General features: G+C 50.3%; 1 protein-coding gene and 1 long non-coding RNA gene across 2 annotated transcripts in view; one reads left to right on the forward strand and one right to left on the reverse strand.

Moving 5' to 3' along the window:
• Window positions 1-4,655, reverse strand: part of Asb18 (ankyrin repeat and SOCS box containing 18) — a 37,152-nt gene extending 32,497 nt beyond the window's left edge. Inside the window, exons 1-2 of the mRNA XM_004868522.3 lie at window positions 4,415-4,655; window positions 1,443-1,710 (exon numbers count right to left, since the gene is read on the reverse strand). Of these exons, the coding sequence (XP_004868579.3) occupies window positions 1,443-1,710; window positions 4,415-4,655 (509 nt within the window). The remainder of the gene's footprint in view (window positions 1-1,442; window positions 1,711-4,414) is intronic.
• On the forward strand, window positions 1,266-11,637 carry LOC147828583 (uncharacterized). Its single transcript, XR_015450600.1, has 3 exons — window positions 1,266-1,531; window positions 4,316-5,065; window positions 6,654-11,637. It is a non-coding gene; the product is annotated as an uncharacterized LOC147828583 (long non-coding RNA).
• The last annotated feature ends 4,529 nt before the right edge of the window (window positions 11,638-16,166 follow it).

Below are 16,166 nucleotides of genomic sequence, written 5' to 3' on the forward strand. Positions count from 1 at the left end.
CCATCAACTTCTGTTCTTCAACAGATGCTGTTAAGAGAAGAACATAAAAGCCAGAGGTTGGGAGGTAATAGTTGTTAGTCACACAGGTGACAAGGAACTTGTACCTAGAACATACAAAGAAATATAAAAATTTAATAAAAACCCCAACTTTTAAAAGGTCTGAACAGACAATTCCAAGAAGATACACGGGTGACAAAGGAGTTCGAGGAAAGATGCTGTCATCACAGAAATGCAGATCAAAGCTACAGTGAGCCTCTTCTACACACCTGTTGGACGTCCACAATTAAAATCTGGGGATGTGAACCAAGAAGAACAATGGGGCATGGCTGGTGGGAATGTAAAATGGTACAACTTTGGCAGGTCCTTAGAAGCTACCGTTTTCATCTGTCATATGATCTAGCCATCCCAATCCTAGGTATTTATTTTTCCCCAAGAAATAAAAGCATAGCTCATACACAGTTCTAGACTGTTCACAGCAGTTTTCTCTGTAATAGGCCCAGACTGGACTGGAAACGAATCAGATGTTGTTCAACTGGGTGGGCATACTATGGTATGTCCACACCATGGAATATTACTCAGCAATAAAAAGGATAGACTATGGATACAACGGCACAGCCCAGGCTGAGAATAATTACACTGGGAGAAGAAGCAGACAAAAGAGAGTAAATCGGGCTGGGGATGGAGCTCAGCACTAGAGAGCGGCCGACTCTGAGTTCCAGCCTCGGCAGGAGGTGGTGGAACGGAGTACATCCCATGGACATAAAATTTTAGAGACTGGTGAAAAATGGTCCAACCAGGTGCAGCTGGTAACCCTATGCCATTCACGCCTCGGTAAAGCTTCTTTGAAACAGTGTCGCAGACCCTTCTTCCATCAGTCTTCTCGAGACTGGTGGGGGGGTCTGCGTGCCCTCGGGTCCCCACTCGGGGACCCACTCTGGGGTGAAGGCCCTGCCTGCCCTGGCCCTGGGGCTCAGGAGACTCGGGCAACTCCGGGCAGTTGCTGAGGGAACAGCAGGGGTGACGCCCACCGGTCCAGAGCTTTTTCGAAACCAAAGCCTTAGGGGAAGGAGGCGGCGGTTACACCCCAAGGCAGGACTGGAAGCGAGGTCAGGGAGGCAGCCAGGGAGGCAACGGACCTAAGGCGAGGCCCGCCCGCTTCCCGAGCCGAAGCCCCGCCCGAGGCGCCAGCCATTTAGGTCACACTGCGACAATTATTCTGCATAAAATGATCATTAAAGCCCTAATTTTTCAGCCTCCAACCCCGCCAGTGGCCTTTTAGCATTCTCCGGCGGCGCGGCTGCGGGTGATGAGCGCTCATTACCCGGCCGGGCCCCCCGCGCGCAATCAGCGCTCATTAAGGCGGCGGGCGGGGCGGGGCGGGGCGCCGGCCGGAGTCGGGGTCCCCGCCCACTCGGGTCCCAGGCCCGGCGTCACCTCCTTACCCGAGTGAGGCCGTGGTCCAGCACAGGTGCAGGGGCGCCAGGCCCTCGGCGCTGGGCAGGTCCGGGTCTGCGCGGTGCTGCAGCAGCAGGTGGGCGCAGGCCGTGTGGCCCCCCAGGCAGGCCTCATGCAGGGCCCCGCGGCCCCCCGGGCTGGCGTTGGGGTTGGCGCCGCGGCGCAGCAGGTCTCGCACGCAGGCCGCATGGCCGTGGGCTGCTGCGACGCGCAGGGGCGAGGTGAGCTCGCGCTTATACTCCAGGGTCCAGAGGCCTGCGAGGGGAGGTGGGCAGGTGTGAGGCGAATGGAGCAGGCGGGACCACGGGGCGGGGAGGGGAACCGTTCTCTTAGGTGGGCATGCAGGGGACACCCGAGAGTGGTCAGCAGAGAGAAACAGTGAGCGGAGCCGGAGACGAGACAGGAGGAGGAAGGAGTCGGAGAAGGATGGCTGAGCCGGAGAGGTGGGGTGTGGGCTCAGCATGTGAGGGGTTTTGTCAAATACAGGGCGACTGGGAGACGGGGTGGGATTTACAGACATAAGCTGAAGGACCGGATGGACAGCGGGGTGAATCTAAGCACAGAACCCAACATTTCCCAAGATTTGGGTTGGGGGTGGCTCGAGGGCACAGGGTGGGCTGTGGAACTTGGGCTGAGGCCCAAGCTTACCATGTATCACGAAAAGACACAAACAGACAAAACAGGTGACCCACGGCACAACAAGGTTGCTCAGGAGAGGGACTAGGAGGAAGTTCAGCCTGCCTGGAGGTGGCCCGGGTTAGGAGGCTGCTTTGTTAAGCCGTCCTCATTCAGTGCGGACCTGGCTTATTTCTTTGCGCTTCTTAGGGGTGTGTGTGTGTGTGTGTGTGTGTGTGTGTGTGTGTGTGTGTGTGTAGGGTTGCTCTTTCTTGAGGGATGAATGGAGCAGGTGCTGTACATTTCACTTCTCTGAAAAGTTTGGCGCTTTCACAAAGCCTGTGGAAGGTTGTTAGCGGCAGGAGCACCCGTGGGCGTGGGCGGGTGGTTGTGGTCTGAACACACATCAAGGGCAGATGCAGCCAGGCAGGCCTCTGGTAATGATGGAAGGATCGATATAGAGCCCTAACGAGCTGGCGAGGAGACCCTTTCAGAGGCCACCTCCTTCCCGGGACCCATGCTGAGCAGACTTGAAAGGCCACCCATTAATTACCTACCCGACAGTGGCCAGAATCCCAGCCTGCCCCTGTCCCGAAGGCCCCGCCCGGAGCTCACTGCCCCTGTGGCTGGGGAGGTGGGGGTCTTTGTCCTTGTGTGGAGTGTGGTGGCCTGGGCTCGGGGTGCATGGGCTCAGGCTGCCCTTCCTGGTGAAGCTGGGCCTTAGGATGACGGTGACCACATTCCTTTCTTTTTGGTACCCGGGATCGAACTCAGGACCTTGCGCTTGCAAGGCAGGCAGAGGCACCACTGAGCTAAATCCCCAGCTCAGTGACCACATTCCTGCAGGGCCAACTCTTGGCGATTCCATTCTGCTTACTTTCCTGAGAAATGAAGTCTATTTACTGCCTTCTCCACAGCCTGCTAAGTTCCCAACCGCACCTGCCCTCTTCCAGCAGCTGTGTTTGTGCTTTGCAGATTCCCGAGTCTCCTGCAGGCCCATGGGAAGGGCTGGATGGGCACATGGCTCACCACAGCATAGGGCCAGCCCCTGCCCCCAGATCCTGGCAGGTTGGCTTCTTGCAGGCCAGAGAACCAGTTTTTGGAGGCCATTGTCTGTCAGAGGGCCCAAGTCAGCTGCATGTGAGCCCCGCCCCGCTCCCAGTTCTTCCTGGAGGAACATGGTGTGAGCCTTCTCCTCCATGGGGTGCATCCTCCTGCATACCAGCTGCTCCATGGCAGCTGTGAGCTGCACGGGACAGCGCCGGGTGCACGCAGAGCACTCTGCCCATGCTCCCTACTGGGCAGGGTGGAACCAGCCCACAGCAAGCCTTGGGCCAGTACTGTACGACCTCTCTGGGCTGCTGTTTCCGAGTCTCTCTGTTCTTGGTGTGCTCTCACTTCCTGTTGTGCTGCCTTCACTTCCTGTTTTGCTGGTGTGGGGGGGGGTAGCAGGCGATAAGGTGGGCAGATGACCAAGGAAAGAGGAGCCAGACTTTGGATTTGGACGTGAAGAAGATGGGCTAAAATTAGTCTGTTTGACATTGCAACTCTGGAGCATGTGTGTGTTCGGAGCTGGAAGGCATGTGATTGAGAAATAAACACGGCTGGGGTGTTCAAATCATGGGGCTTCTTGTCTGGGGCAGGTGAAGGAGAGGAGGCCCAGCAGGGCTTGCCTGGGAGATGGTGCAGCCCCTAGGGGCACCAACACCTGCCCGAACAGCCCCTGTTAGCTCAGGGCATGGCAGGAGCTGCTCAGCCTGGGGTCAGTGTCTTGGGTTTATTCTGCCCACCCCAGGGGAGGTCAGGGACACGAGATGCTGGCAGCAGATCCTCAGTTCCTACCATCTGACGTGGGTGCTCAGCAGTGCAGTGCCTGCCTGGCAAGCACAAGGGCCTGAGTTTGATTTCTGGTACCTGTGGTCCTCCTGCTGTGGATGCCAGCAACGCGCCCTCCACCCCGTAGCTGTGGCACTCACAGATTCATAGAAGGCTTAGAGCTGCGTGCCAAGGCCTGACTTTCCTCCTCCAGCTCCAGCCTCCTCACTGCCAAGCGTAGGTGCTGGCAGATCAGCACCCAATCCTGGCTCCTTTTTAGAGGCCAGAGGCCTGCCTAGCATCATCAGAAGGACGTTTCTTGCCAATCATTTTGCCTTTCCAAATGCATCTCTCATGCACCATCACCAAAAATCCACACCTTAAAGCCCAGGATGGTCAGATTTCACTCACGGATGTCCTGTCCCGACAGATGCCCCTGAAATGCACTTCAAACAAGCCCAAGCTATGGTGCGAGCGTGTTGGCAGTTCCCCGAAAAGTGCATACTGAGCTTTGAAGGAGCCAGGGTACCTGACAGCCCAAACGCGGCTGGGGACTTCACCCGCCACTCCACCTCGTCCGTGCTGATCTCAAACACCACGTTGGGGTCTTGGAAGAACCGGTCCATGAGGGGTTGAAGGTGAGCAAGGTCCCCGGCAGTCAGTGCAGCGTGGTACTCGAGCTCTGGGGACCCTGCTCTGAACTGAGCCTCTCTCTCCATCTTCTGAAAGATTTGAAGTTTTCCTCTGACTGCCTCTGGGCTTCTGTCCATTGCAAAGCAGTGGATTTCAGAACAATTCCTCGGGAGAGGAAAGATGGTCTTCTGGTGTGAGCTATTTCTATTGTCATTGCTCAATTGGTGTGTGAGCTATTTCTATTGTCATCATTGCTCAATCGGGACCCAGTGGCTGTGTATTTATAGCTCCTGTGTGCTCTGATGTGATAAGGTCACTTGGTAGGACCAGGGTCATGTGACCACAGATGCCACAGTGCACTGCCACCCCTGTGATTACATAGATGCTCGCTCTGAGAAAGACACACGTGTCCGTCTCAACACTGCTCTCCACACGCTGAGGGCAGACACCGCACACGCATTAGTTGTGACAGCTTCTTCTCTTTTACCTGGTGTTTGGGCAGAGGACTCTCACCTTGAGATGGCATTGGAGGCAGCTATTCGTGCAGGTGAGGACACTAACTTGTAAACATGATGTCAGTAACCAAAATACCACGCAAATAAGTGATATCCCGTTAGGTTTAAGGAAATGTACTAAATTCAGAATTTGGGTATGAAAGTCTGAAGCTCAGAGGAAAGAAGCAAACACTGATGAATACCAGTTGCTATTTACATATTATAACATCTCCTCCTATAACGTCCTTGAGGAGGAAGTGGGGAGGCCAGGGCTGCTCTGCCATGGCCGAGGTCTGATCCAGCCCCCACTTCTCAGAATCCATGCTCTGTTCATCCTGCCTTGCTGCTGGATGTCAGAGGTGCCCGGCGGGACCTGCTCAGACCGGGCACACAAGTGTCTGCAGCCACTTTCCAGAGAGGGCTCCCTGGTGTTCAGAATCCCATCTCTCTCCTAGGGAAGGGGGTCCTGGTTAGTGCTACCCCTCTTAGGAGGCCAGAGCTGAAAACCCACCTGCTGTCACCAATGTGTTTATATGGCTCAGACCTAAGAAATGTTTCTACACTGACAAACACTTGAAAGAAGTCAACAGCAGAATCGTATTTCATGACAGTTGAAAATGACAGGCATTCAAATATTGGTGCCCATAAATACAGTTTCCTGCTCGTCGATTTACATACTGTCTCCTGGTGCCTTCCAGCTCAGCATGGCAGAGGGCAGTGGCTTCCACAGCGACCTCACTGTTGGAAATGCTTATTACCCAGCTCCTCGCAGGGAAACATGAGCCCTGGTCTAGAAGTTAGGAGACATGGCCATACACGCCCAGCAAATTCTGATTCATCATTTTTATTCACAAAGCTTACTAATCTTCTTGCTTTCTGTCCCATTGCTTTCTCTGCTGCTGCGACCTCTAGGAACGGATGTGTGCTCTAAGGGCACAGCAGCCCCGAGGAGTGTGCCCTGCTGGAGGCTGAGTGATGGGGTTCTGCACAGTGTTCCCGAGTGGGAGGCTCTGTGGGACAGACCGGGGTCCCCAGAGGCACCGTCAGAGTTTGCTCACAATGAGAAATGCAGCAATGAAAAAATAATGTAGCAGTTTTTTTATTAGTAACTTACTACATGTTGAATATCAGTAATCTAAAAATCTAAAGTTTGAAATGCTCCAAAATCTGAAAATATTTGAGTGTGATGCTCACAATACTTAGATTATGGAGCATTTAAGACTTCAGATTTTTGGATTAGAGATGTTCAACCAGTAAAGTCTAGGCAAATATTCCAAAATACAGAAAACAAGCTGGGCGTGGTGGTGCATGCCTGTAATCCCAGCACTCAGGAGGCTGAGGCAGGAGGATTGTTTTGAGTTCAAGGCCAGCCTGGGCTACATAGTGAGTTCAAGGCCAGTCTGAACTACATAGCAAGACCCTGTCTCAAAAACAAAACAAAATAAAACAAAACCCCCCAGAAAACTGAAATCTGAAACACTTCTGGTCCTAAACATTTTGGATAAAGGATATTCAACCTCTAATTATTTAGTACAGTTTAGTTCAGGGGTTTTATTACAAAAAAACTCAGCTCTTTTTTGTTTGTAACAAATAACATATATTATACACACACACTTTACAGTTCTTTTCTTCCCTCTCCAGGATGCTGCTATGGGCCAGTGAAGTTTCACTCCAGGATCCTTTGATCAGTCCACACAAGTGACAGTGCAAGAATAAGAGACCAGAGGTGAAGGAGGAGCAGAGGGTCCACAACGCGGCAGCAGGAGGAAGAGATCCGAAGTCAGGCCTCCCTGGTCACAGCTGAACTTTGTTCACATCCTCTTAGCCGGTGTCTACAATTTCCTGTATTTCTGAGAGCAACCCTGCCTCTGGGCTGCCCTCTGCCCCTACATTTTCTACAACAAAGGGGAGCTCGGCAAAGGAAGACCTCTGCTCTTCCGGAATGAGAAAGGATGGAGCGGAAGTCACACACATTTGTAGTTGCGTACAGACATGTGTTTACCCTCGCTGTGGTCTGAGGCACAGGCCTCAGTGGGTGTTACAGGCTGACCCAAGGCCTGCAGGTCTCCCTGTGTTGTCAGACCTGGCCCTGCTCTGTCCCGGGAGCCTTCATTCAGGCAAACAGATTCCAGCCATAAAGGCCGAGGGCTCACACTGGTGAGGGACATCTCTGGCTGGGGTCGAGTCCACTTGGTCAGGAGCCCTAGCTGTCCATTTACCACAGCTATGGTAAGCTCTTTGGCCATTTCATGTCTCCAGGCATAGGCCTTGTGCCATTTTTCTCTGATGGATTCTTTGTAATTAGATACATTTCTGAAGAACTTATTCAAGCATGATGACAATGTGATACAAGGGACATTTGCATTTCAATCTAAATGGAGGATGTTTTGTATCTGATATAATTTGCCATTGGCTATTTTTAAAAGGGGTGGGACTCTGGAGGCCAGTCCAGGGATAAAAGCCATTCCATACTGCCGTTCAACACTAAATTTAGCTTCCCACGTGTTTTTGTCAACAGCTCCCTAAATATCCAAGCCTGATTTCAGTAGTAGGGAGTAGTAGTCAAGAGCAGACTTGGTGCTTTGTGAGACCTTTAAAAATAGCTCGTGGTGGCCAGCATTGCCTTTGTAAATGGGACACATGGATGACTTCACAGGTGTGGCGGACAGCTGTCTTTGTTTTCGAGCGAGAATAAACACACGATGGACTATTACATTAAATACATCTGAAGACCAACACAGTCATTCACTTACTCATCCCATAAACATCATGCCGTCTTTATTGTGTTTTAGGGTGTGTTGTAAGATTTCGGATATTCAGAGTTAGAAACTACCCCATCTATAAGGGTCACACATGAAAATGCAGAGGCCAGAGGACTGCGGCGGACAGGTGTTGCTCCATCTTCCTTCCTGCCTGCAGAACAATGTCTCCAGCACTGTCTTCTGGCCCAGCGGTCCAGGCTGGGCTCCTGCTGCGTGCAGGTTTGGGCCACCTAACCTGGCTCAGCTCAAGCCATTTTTGTCATCCTCACCTCTCTGACTTAGTCAAAAACCCAAGAAGCTCAGGTTGCATCTTCTCTACCAACTTTAGTCCACACAAAAACTCAACTTCTTTGAAGAGCAAATTGGGATATGAAGTTGCTGAGCAACTGTCAAAATCTTTGAGGAGTTGTGATAAAACAGAAGGACCAGGAGACTAGAACTTTAGTTTTCAAATGGGAAAAGCATTTGTATTCTTCAGACCCACGAATGTCACATTAGCCCTGGGAAAGATTGCTAAGTGGATTAGGAAAAAGACGGCTTGGGAATATTTAGAAAAAGCTCAGGAGGTCATTAGGAATAAGTCAAGGTGGACTAGAAGAATTCTTTTGTGGCTGGTTATTCATTAATACGTGGAGGGGCAGGCAACACATATCTATATTTCGACCTGCAGTGGAAAGAGTTATGAAAACTTTTTGGAGAAGATGGAAAAACTATGGTTCTTTCTTTGGCAAAATCTGGTTAAATAACTCAAACCAAATAGTGACTTGATGTCTTGAGAGCAGTAGGGGCCTGGATTCATGGAAGACAATTTTTCCACAGACCCAGGATAGGGTCGGGGCTGGCTCTGGGATTAGTCTCACGGGGAATGTGCAACCCGGACCTCTCGTGTGCACTGCTCATGCCGGGGTTCGCACTCCTCTGAGAACCCACTGCTTGCTGATCTGACGGAGGCGGAGCGCAGGTGGTGACTGACGTGACTGATGGACAGCGGCTGTAATCAGATGAAGCTTTCTTTGATAGCGTGCTGCTCACCTCTGGCTGTGCAGCCCTGTTCTGTACCAGTCCCTGGGCCTAGGGACTGGGGATCCTGCCCTGCGACAGTGGTTAATACCTTGGCTGCAAAATGGAATCACCCGAGGAGCACTGATGCCTGGATCCCAGCCTGAGAGACTCTGGTCAGAAAGCTTCTTGAAGCCGGAGGAGTGGGCCGATTTACCTGATGCCCAGGTGCTTGGGATCCTGCTTTCTTGTGATCCTGCGACTTGCTGCTGTGCGTCCTCTTGTTTCTGGCCCTGGAGGTTTCTCTGTCTTGTTTGTAAGCTCAGAGCTTGCTGGTGCTCCAGGTGAGTGGGTGTTTGTACACTAACTCAGGTGGCACAAATCAGCTCATCATGTGAAGGTGTTTTAGACATTCGAAGCATGTGTGTACAGAGGAGTAGATTGGCAGTCAGGAGCCATAAAGTCCCCCTACTCACTGGACTCCTGGCTCGGTAGGACCCAACACCCTCCCTGCAGTCCCTGAGGCACCTGTGTCTCAACTCCTGGCTTTCCTTGACTTCTGTGTTTGTTCCAGTTGTGTACATCCTGCCCCACATCACACTGGCACACACAATTAGGTCACACATAGTGAGTCTGGCAGTCAAACTGAAGGTGGGGTGGCTTTGCACATCCTTGTCCAACCTCCCCTCTGGTTCTGCTTCCTCTCTTTGGTGCCACCATTAAAATCCTCCCCTTTTCCCTTGCAGTGTGGTTCCATGCATTCTTGGGCCCTATGGGTTTTGGTAGCTGGTCAAAGAAACGTTTCTGAACAAATACAATGCCCTCCCGGAAAGAAAGGGATTCTCATTTATATACTTTTCTCCAACTCAGTACATTTAATATTTTTAGTTCTTCAGATGAACTGTCAAAGTGGTATCTATTTGGTGGAAGAACCGCATTTGTATGGTGGACCATGGCAGAGCAGTAAACAAATGTAATTGCTGTGGGCTTCTATTGCTGAGTATGGAGTGAATTTAGGTAAAGGAAGCCAAAAATCAAAGCAGGAGAGGAGGCCCAGATTTTGTCCAGATGAATGAGTGAAGGGACTGAGCTTCCCCAGAAATGAGCCAGGTAGTAAGCAGATTTGAGTATAACGTGGCAAAGAATATTTTGGAAATTAAACAATAAGCATCATGTTTTGTCTGTAAGAGGCACAGAAACTAGTTCTGCATTCCTGAGCCTTGTAGTGTAGGCAGCTAAGGAGAAAAGACTTTTGCCTCAGGACCAAATGAGATGAAAAAGGTAAAAATCTACCTTGAAATTATAATGAGATGCACAAATGGTAGTGTTTGAATGGTAATTATTATTTTCCTGTGACACGGAGATCTTGCCTTCTTGTCATTGAGCTGACAAACGACTGTTCCCTGAGCAGCCTCTGAGGACTAGCACCCTCGTGCTCCGTGGGATGACCCTGCTGAACCTGACGTGGGGCATCCAGCTCTCTCCACAGCCCAACTTTCCATGCCTTCTGGCCAAGACGGAGAGTTTCCGAGGTGGCAGGGTGTCCCTGTCATTTCCTTCCGTTGCTGGAGCAGGACCAAGGTTCCGGATCTTTCCTGGGCCACTGACGAGTATCGGGCCTCCTCCTGAGGCCACTGTCCTAGTGATGGACTCATGGACACAGAGTCCAAGACGTCTGGGCATCCTGAGGCTCTGCACACACTCCCTTAAATGCACCATGAATGCTTTGGCTGGGTCAGTTTCGTCCATCCTAGACGCAGTGTTTCTATTTGGGTTTTTTTTTTTTTCTGGTACTGGGGATCGAACTCAGGACCTTGCACTTGTGAGGCAGGCGGTGCCACTGAGCTAAATCCCTGGTGCCATACGAAGCTTTTGTGTGGATGACCAAACACCAACCTGAGCCGGGTCCCAGGGTGACCCAGTGGATTTATTTCCACACTCTTATTACCCTATTTAATGTCTACAGGCCACACTTTCTTTATTCCTCCTCCTTATGGAGGTTCCTTTTTAACCCTCTTAATTACAGAAAATTCTTAAAAATAAGAAGCTGGGCAGGAGCACAAGGCTGTTTTTACCACTTCAGGACCCATCCAGCAGAATCAGCCACACAGACATTAATATCAAAAATGTTAAAGTGTCTTAACCTCCCCTCTGAATAACAATGTTAGCGCAGCACACCTCATTTAACAAAACATTAAAACATTTTATTACCTCAGATCAAGTGTATCTATTAATAATGACTTAAATTGTCTGTACTGATTTCACATGATTAAGAAACCTCATTCCCATCATGTGGAAGAACACAATATGTGGGGCACCAACCACATTATCACTTGTTTTCCTGACGCTGCTGCCAAGCCCAGCACAGCTAAAACAAAACAACGTAGCCACTTCCTCCCTCAACGTGGTCTTACCCAGAGGCCAAGGGCTGCTTTTGTTGGCAGCCGGGGAGGCCTCTTTTGGAAGCCCAGAAAACAAGGTGCCCCCCAGTGCTGCCTATCCACTGTGGCCAAGTGTAAAACAGAGCCACCAAATCCTCAGCACTCAGAACCACGAGTAAATGGCCTTGGGAGGACATTTACAGACTCTGGGAACACTGCCGGGAAGCCCAGCATTGGAGCTTTCCCTGATAAAGGTGCCGAAGTTTCTCTACAACTGTCATGGGGATTTAATTACATGATGAAATTGCAGCTTCTGCCTCTTGAGACAAATTGCATGTTCAGACTGATTGTTTCTTATGAGTCTCACACCGGGAGCAAAATACTTCTCTCTTGAAGTTGGTTTGGTCTGATTGTTATGCTGATCATTCTCTGGTCCCTGTAGAAAGGTCAGATTCACTGTCTTGCTGTGGAGAGACAGGTCCCCCCTGGTCGCTTTCTGTCCCTTTGAAACTCTGGAAAGGGCCAAGCCAGGTGTGTTTTATCTGAAAGATTGAAAGTTTATTGGACTTATTTTTTTTTGGCAAAAATTAGAACTTTAAACTTTTAACAGAAAAATAGGGAAATAATTACGAGTAGAAATGAAAATTAAAATTATACAATGTTCAATTTTACTGATTTAAAAATGTAAGTTAATATTTTTGCTTATTAAATTGTAGCTTTTTAAAAATCAATTTTAGAAATTCATTGAGTCTGATGCTCTCATAGCTTGCAGGTAGGAATGAAATTTTCTGTTCAGGTTGGAAATACTATATATAGCATCTCAACCTACAAAACATTTTTCAGGTTCTAGAAGCATGAAGAAAGAAAGAGTGGAAATTATTTCTTTAAGAGTGTTAAGTGTAGCAGGTGTCTTAGTTACTTTTCTCTTTGCTGAGACAAAATATAATCAGCTGGCTGCAAGGCAGGGTGGTGTGGCAGACAGGCATCAAAGAGGAGAAACAGTTCATGGAGGGCAGAAGGCAGCAAAGCAACAAGGGACGACCACAGCTCTTTCTGTCCTTTGTATCTTGTCCAGGCTACTTAGGGCAGGTAGCACTCACATTCTTGATCCTAGTGCCCTTGATCCTACAGTGCACCATGAATCAATCCCAGCATCACACACTCTAGATCCAGCCACCTTTGAAAAATCCCCACCTATGACTGCAGGAGGCTTTGGGGGGATATCTGCACACAAACCATAACAGCAGGGGTGTAGCTTAGTGGAAGAGCTCTTGCTTAGGATGTGCAAGGCCCTGGATTCAATCCCCAGCACCTCAATGTTAAATTCAGCAGGAGACACAGACACAGTTACCATTGGCTTGCAAATGGGATCAGATTCCCCTTCATAGAGGCTCAGGAGGCATGATGAGGATGCAGCCAACACAGTGCCACTATGGCGGAGCCCGCTGGGACAGGCTTCCTTTACAGGGGCACCGGGGCAGAGCACAGAGGGAAGCAGAGGGTGGGACTGTGTGTGTTTCCCCAGGTGCCTCTTCCTCTTCTTGTGCTGTTGTGAGGAGCCCAGTTTCATCATTCTGGGCTCAGCAAGTGGCAGATGTTACTGGCCACAGTGCCAGTGCATGGGGACAAGGGTGCATTACAGAAACCAGGCAGAGGGGTCAGGCAGAGGGGACCTGGGTAGAAAGGTAACCATGGGGACAGTGGGTCTGAGGCTGCAGCTGAGGTAGTGGCAGGGGCTGGACCTTTGGTGGACACAGACCCCACCTTTAGGGGAGACTTGTCACCCCCATGTTGCACCTGTAGTATCTGACACAGCTGTGGAGATATCTCACCCAGAGAACCAGCAATGCCAGGCCCAGGTGCAGGTAGCAAGGTCCTGCTCTTTTGACCCAGTTCAGGACAACAGTGACAAGTCACATAGGCTCCAAAGCTGCCCTTGGAGGCAGCCACCACATGCTCAGGCTGGGGTCCCACAGCACCTTCTCCCTTTCCCAGCCAGAATTTCTGGTGTTGATCCTAAAAAATATCCTGTGAGGCAGACTATGCCCAGGGTCCACCTGTGAAGCCCAGGGTTTGTGAGCCACCTGGAAGGATAGTGGGTGGGTAGTCAGCAGGCACAAGGACAGGAAGGAGATGGCCTGGAAGAGGATGGGACTGATGGTACCTCTGAGGCTTGGTTTATGGCAGTTTCTCAACCACCGGAAATGAAGGGCCAGGGGTTTCCCGGATGATGATGATGATGACAGTGATGACCATGATGATGACGAGTCCCGGTTTATTACAGACCAATTCTCTTTCAAGATTTGATGAAAAATAATTACTGGAAAAAACCAAGTGGAAAGTGGACACACAATCACAAGTCCACGAATCACATTGGTGGATGTTGTGTTACTGTCACATTGCTGTAAACAGCCAAATGCTTGCTTTCGCCTTCAGGGCCACACACTTCCCAGGGTGACGCTGGCCTGCACGAGGCCCAGAGTGGCCTTTGGAGAGGGGGGACAGACAGGGGCCTGCTGTGAGACTTCACTGTGCATGGGATGGGACTCGCCAGACCTTTTGGATATCTCGCCGCATAGTAAATATTTTAAGTTTTACGGGCCATGTACTCTCTGTGGCAACTGCCACCTCTGCCACTGTGGCACAAAAGCAGCTAGAGGGGATGTGCATGGATGACTGTGGCTCTGCTGCAGAGGGACTTTGCTCATGAAAGCAGGCTGCCAGGTAGTCGGCCAACATGGCTATGGGCAGCAGGGAACCACTGCAGGGTTGCGGGGTGTGTGTGTGGGAGCTACATGCCATGGCCTCAGATGTCAGACAGGGACTGCAGCCTTCTGTCTGCACAGCCTCACCTGCTCCTCTCATGGAACCTGCCTTCTTCTCAGTGGAATCGTGACCGAGCAGGGGCCGCGCGGTGTCCAGGTGCCCAGGCACACGTCTGACTCCTTTCTCAAACCTGCCCTGCTTGCGGTTGGCTGAACTTGAATCTGCAAACTTATGTCTTTCACTTCCAGGTCTGGGAGATGGTTGGTAGTTATTTCTTCAGCCAGTTTTCTGCCCCTTCCTCTCAGTGCCCTCCTTCATGGACTCCAGGTGAGTATGTCAGACCTCTGCTATTTCCACACAACCCGATGATTTTATTTTCAATCACTTTACTCCTGTTCCTCAGATTGGGAACTTTCTCTCTCTCTCTTTGTGTGTGTGTGTGTGTGTGTGTGTGTGTGTGTGTGTTAATGGGTTTGTTTGTTTGTTTGTTTGGTTTTGGTGCCGGGGATCGAACTCAGGTTCTTGCTCTTGCACAGCAGGCGGCAAAACCACTGAGCTAAATCCTCGGCCTGCTGGTAATGAGTTTGAATCTACATCTTTCTACTGAGGTACGTCCTCACCCCTTTCTATTTTTCATTTCTGAGACAGGGTCTGGCTAAGTCACTAAGATGCCCTAGTTGGGCTTGAACTTGAACCTGCAATCCTCCTGCCTCTGCCTCCCAGAGTGCTGAGAGTACAGGTGTGCGCCACCACGCCTGACTCCTATTGATGTGTTTTCGGATTTGCTAGCCCTTTATCTTTCCTGGCACCTTCCAGCTGCTGTTCAGCCCAGTGACAATAGAAGGAGACCAGCCCTGTGGTCAAAGGAGGTGGCACACGCCTGCTCCCATGAGGACGCGCCGTGTTGCCATGGGGATTCTGTTAATAAAGGCGGCAGCAGCTGGCCCCGTTGTCATACTCATTCTCTTAACATGCCATGTTAAGAGTTTTACATTTTCTCCCAAGTTACAGGATCTCCTTCCTCTGCTGAGCGGCTCCCTATTGCCTTTCTAAGTAAGTATGAACACGATGTCTCAAGCTCACACCCTCAGTAAGCCTCACAGCTGCACTGAGGATCCAAGCCCAGCTCCCCCCTGGTGCTGCGTGCACTCCACGCTGGCTGCTCTGTTCCCCATCTTTGGGGTCTCTTCCTTTCCCTCACTGCCTCCTAGGAGCCGCTCACCTTTCCAGGGTCCACCTGTGGGGCGCTACAGTGTTCTCCATGTGCTTTTCGGTCCACTGATATTTACATGAGCCCCACTGTCTGTAGGATGTGGTGAGGGAGCTCAGCCCCACCCCCTTAACGTCCAGGTGCCGATGCTGGGATTAGGGAGAAGGGATCAGTCGGCAGAGCAAGGCTTCCACGAGCAGGCGTCAGTCCCCGCTCGGTCCTGGGGATGTTTGTTTGCAACCGTCCAGCCCCAGTGCAGGAAACCGCTGTCATCTAGGAAAGGCAGAAGAGCCTCTTTCCTATTATCCTTGGTCCTTTTTGTTCTGTCGAATCTCTCCAGTGCACTTGGGAGTGATGCTAATAGAACGATGTCATCAGCATACATTATTGCTTTATTAGCCTGTTTCTCAATTTTGATTCTGAAAATATCCTGATTTAGTCTAATTGCAATTTTGTCGTGTTCCACAGGCAGTGATGGCTCATCCTGGAGGGGGAGCAGAAACGTGACCCTGTAGGATTTCTCTCACTGCCCATATGCCTTTGAAGCTGCACCATTAGGTCTGAGGCATGCATCTCATCTCGTCACAGTGTGATTCAGCCTGCTTCTGGGAAATATAAGCGCCTAGGGTGTGTGTCTTGTAGAAAGCAAAGAAATATCCTCATGCTAGGTGGTGAAAGGTATTTTTCTGTATCTAAAGCAGGGGCTATGGCTACAGCCATTTTATTTCTAAATAATTTAACTATATTCAAAGATAATCTGATGTTATTGTAGGAAAGTGTATTTCTAATAAATTCCACTTGATCTGGGTGAATCAATTCAGGCAGCGCATAATTGAGTCTGTTAGCAAGGACTTTAGCAAGAATTTTGCAATCAGCGTTAATTAAGAAGATGGGACAATAATTTGTGCATAATTCCGGATCTTTTCCTGGCTTGTGAATCAAAGTAATAAGAGCAGTGTTCAGGCTGGTGGTGGGATAGTGTCATTAGGTGCTGATTTATAAGTACTTAGAAAGGTTTAATTTCATTTTGCTTCAA

This window comes from Heterocephalus glaber, unplaced genomic scaffold, assembly GCF_053883595.1.
Source record: "Heterocephalus glaber isolate CG9 unplaced genomic scaffold, H.glaber_assembly_v1.0 deba00001004, whole genome shotgun sequence".
In the NCBI taxonomy this organism is placed as follows: Eukaryota; Metazoa; Chordata; class Mammalia; order Rodentia; family Bathyergidae; genus Heterocephalus; species Heterocephalus glaber.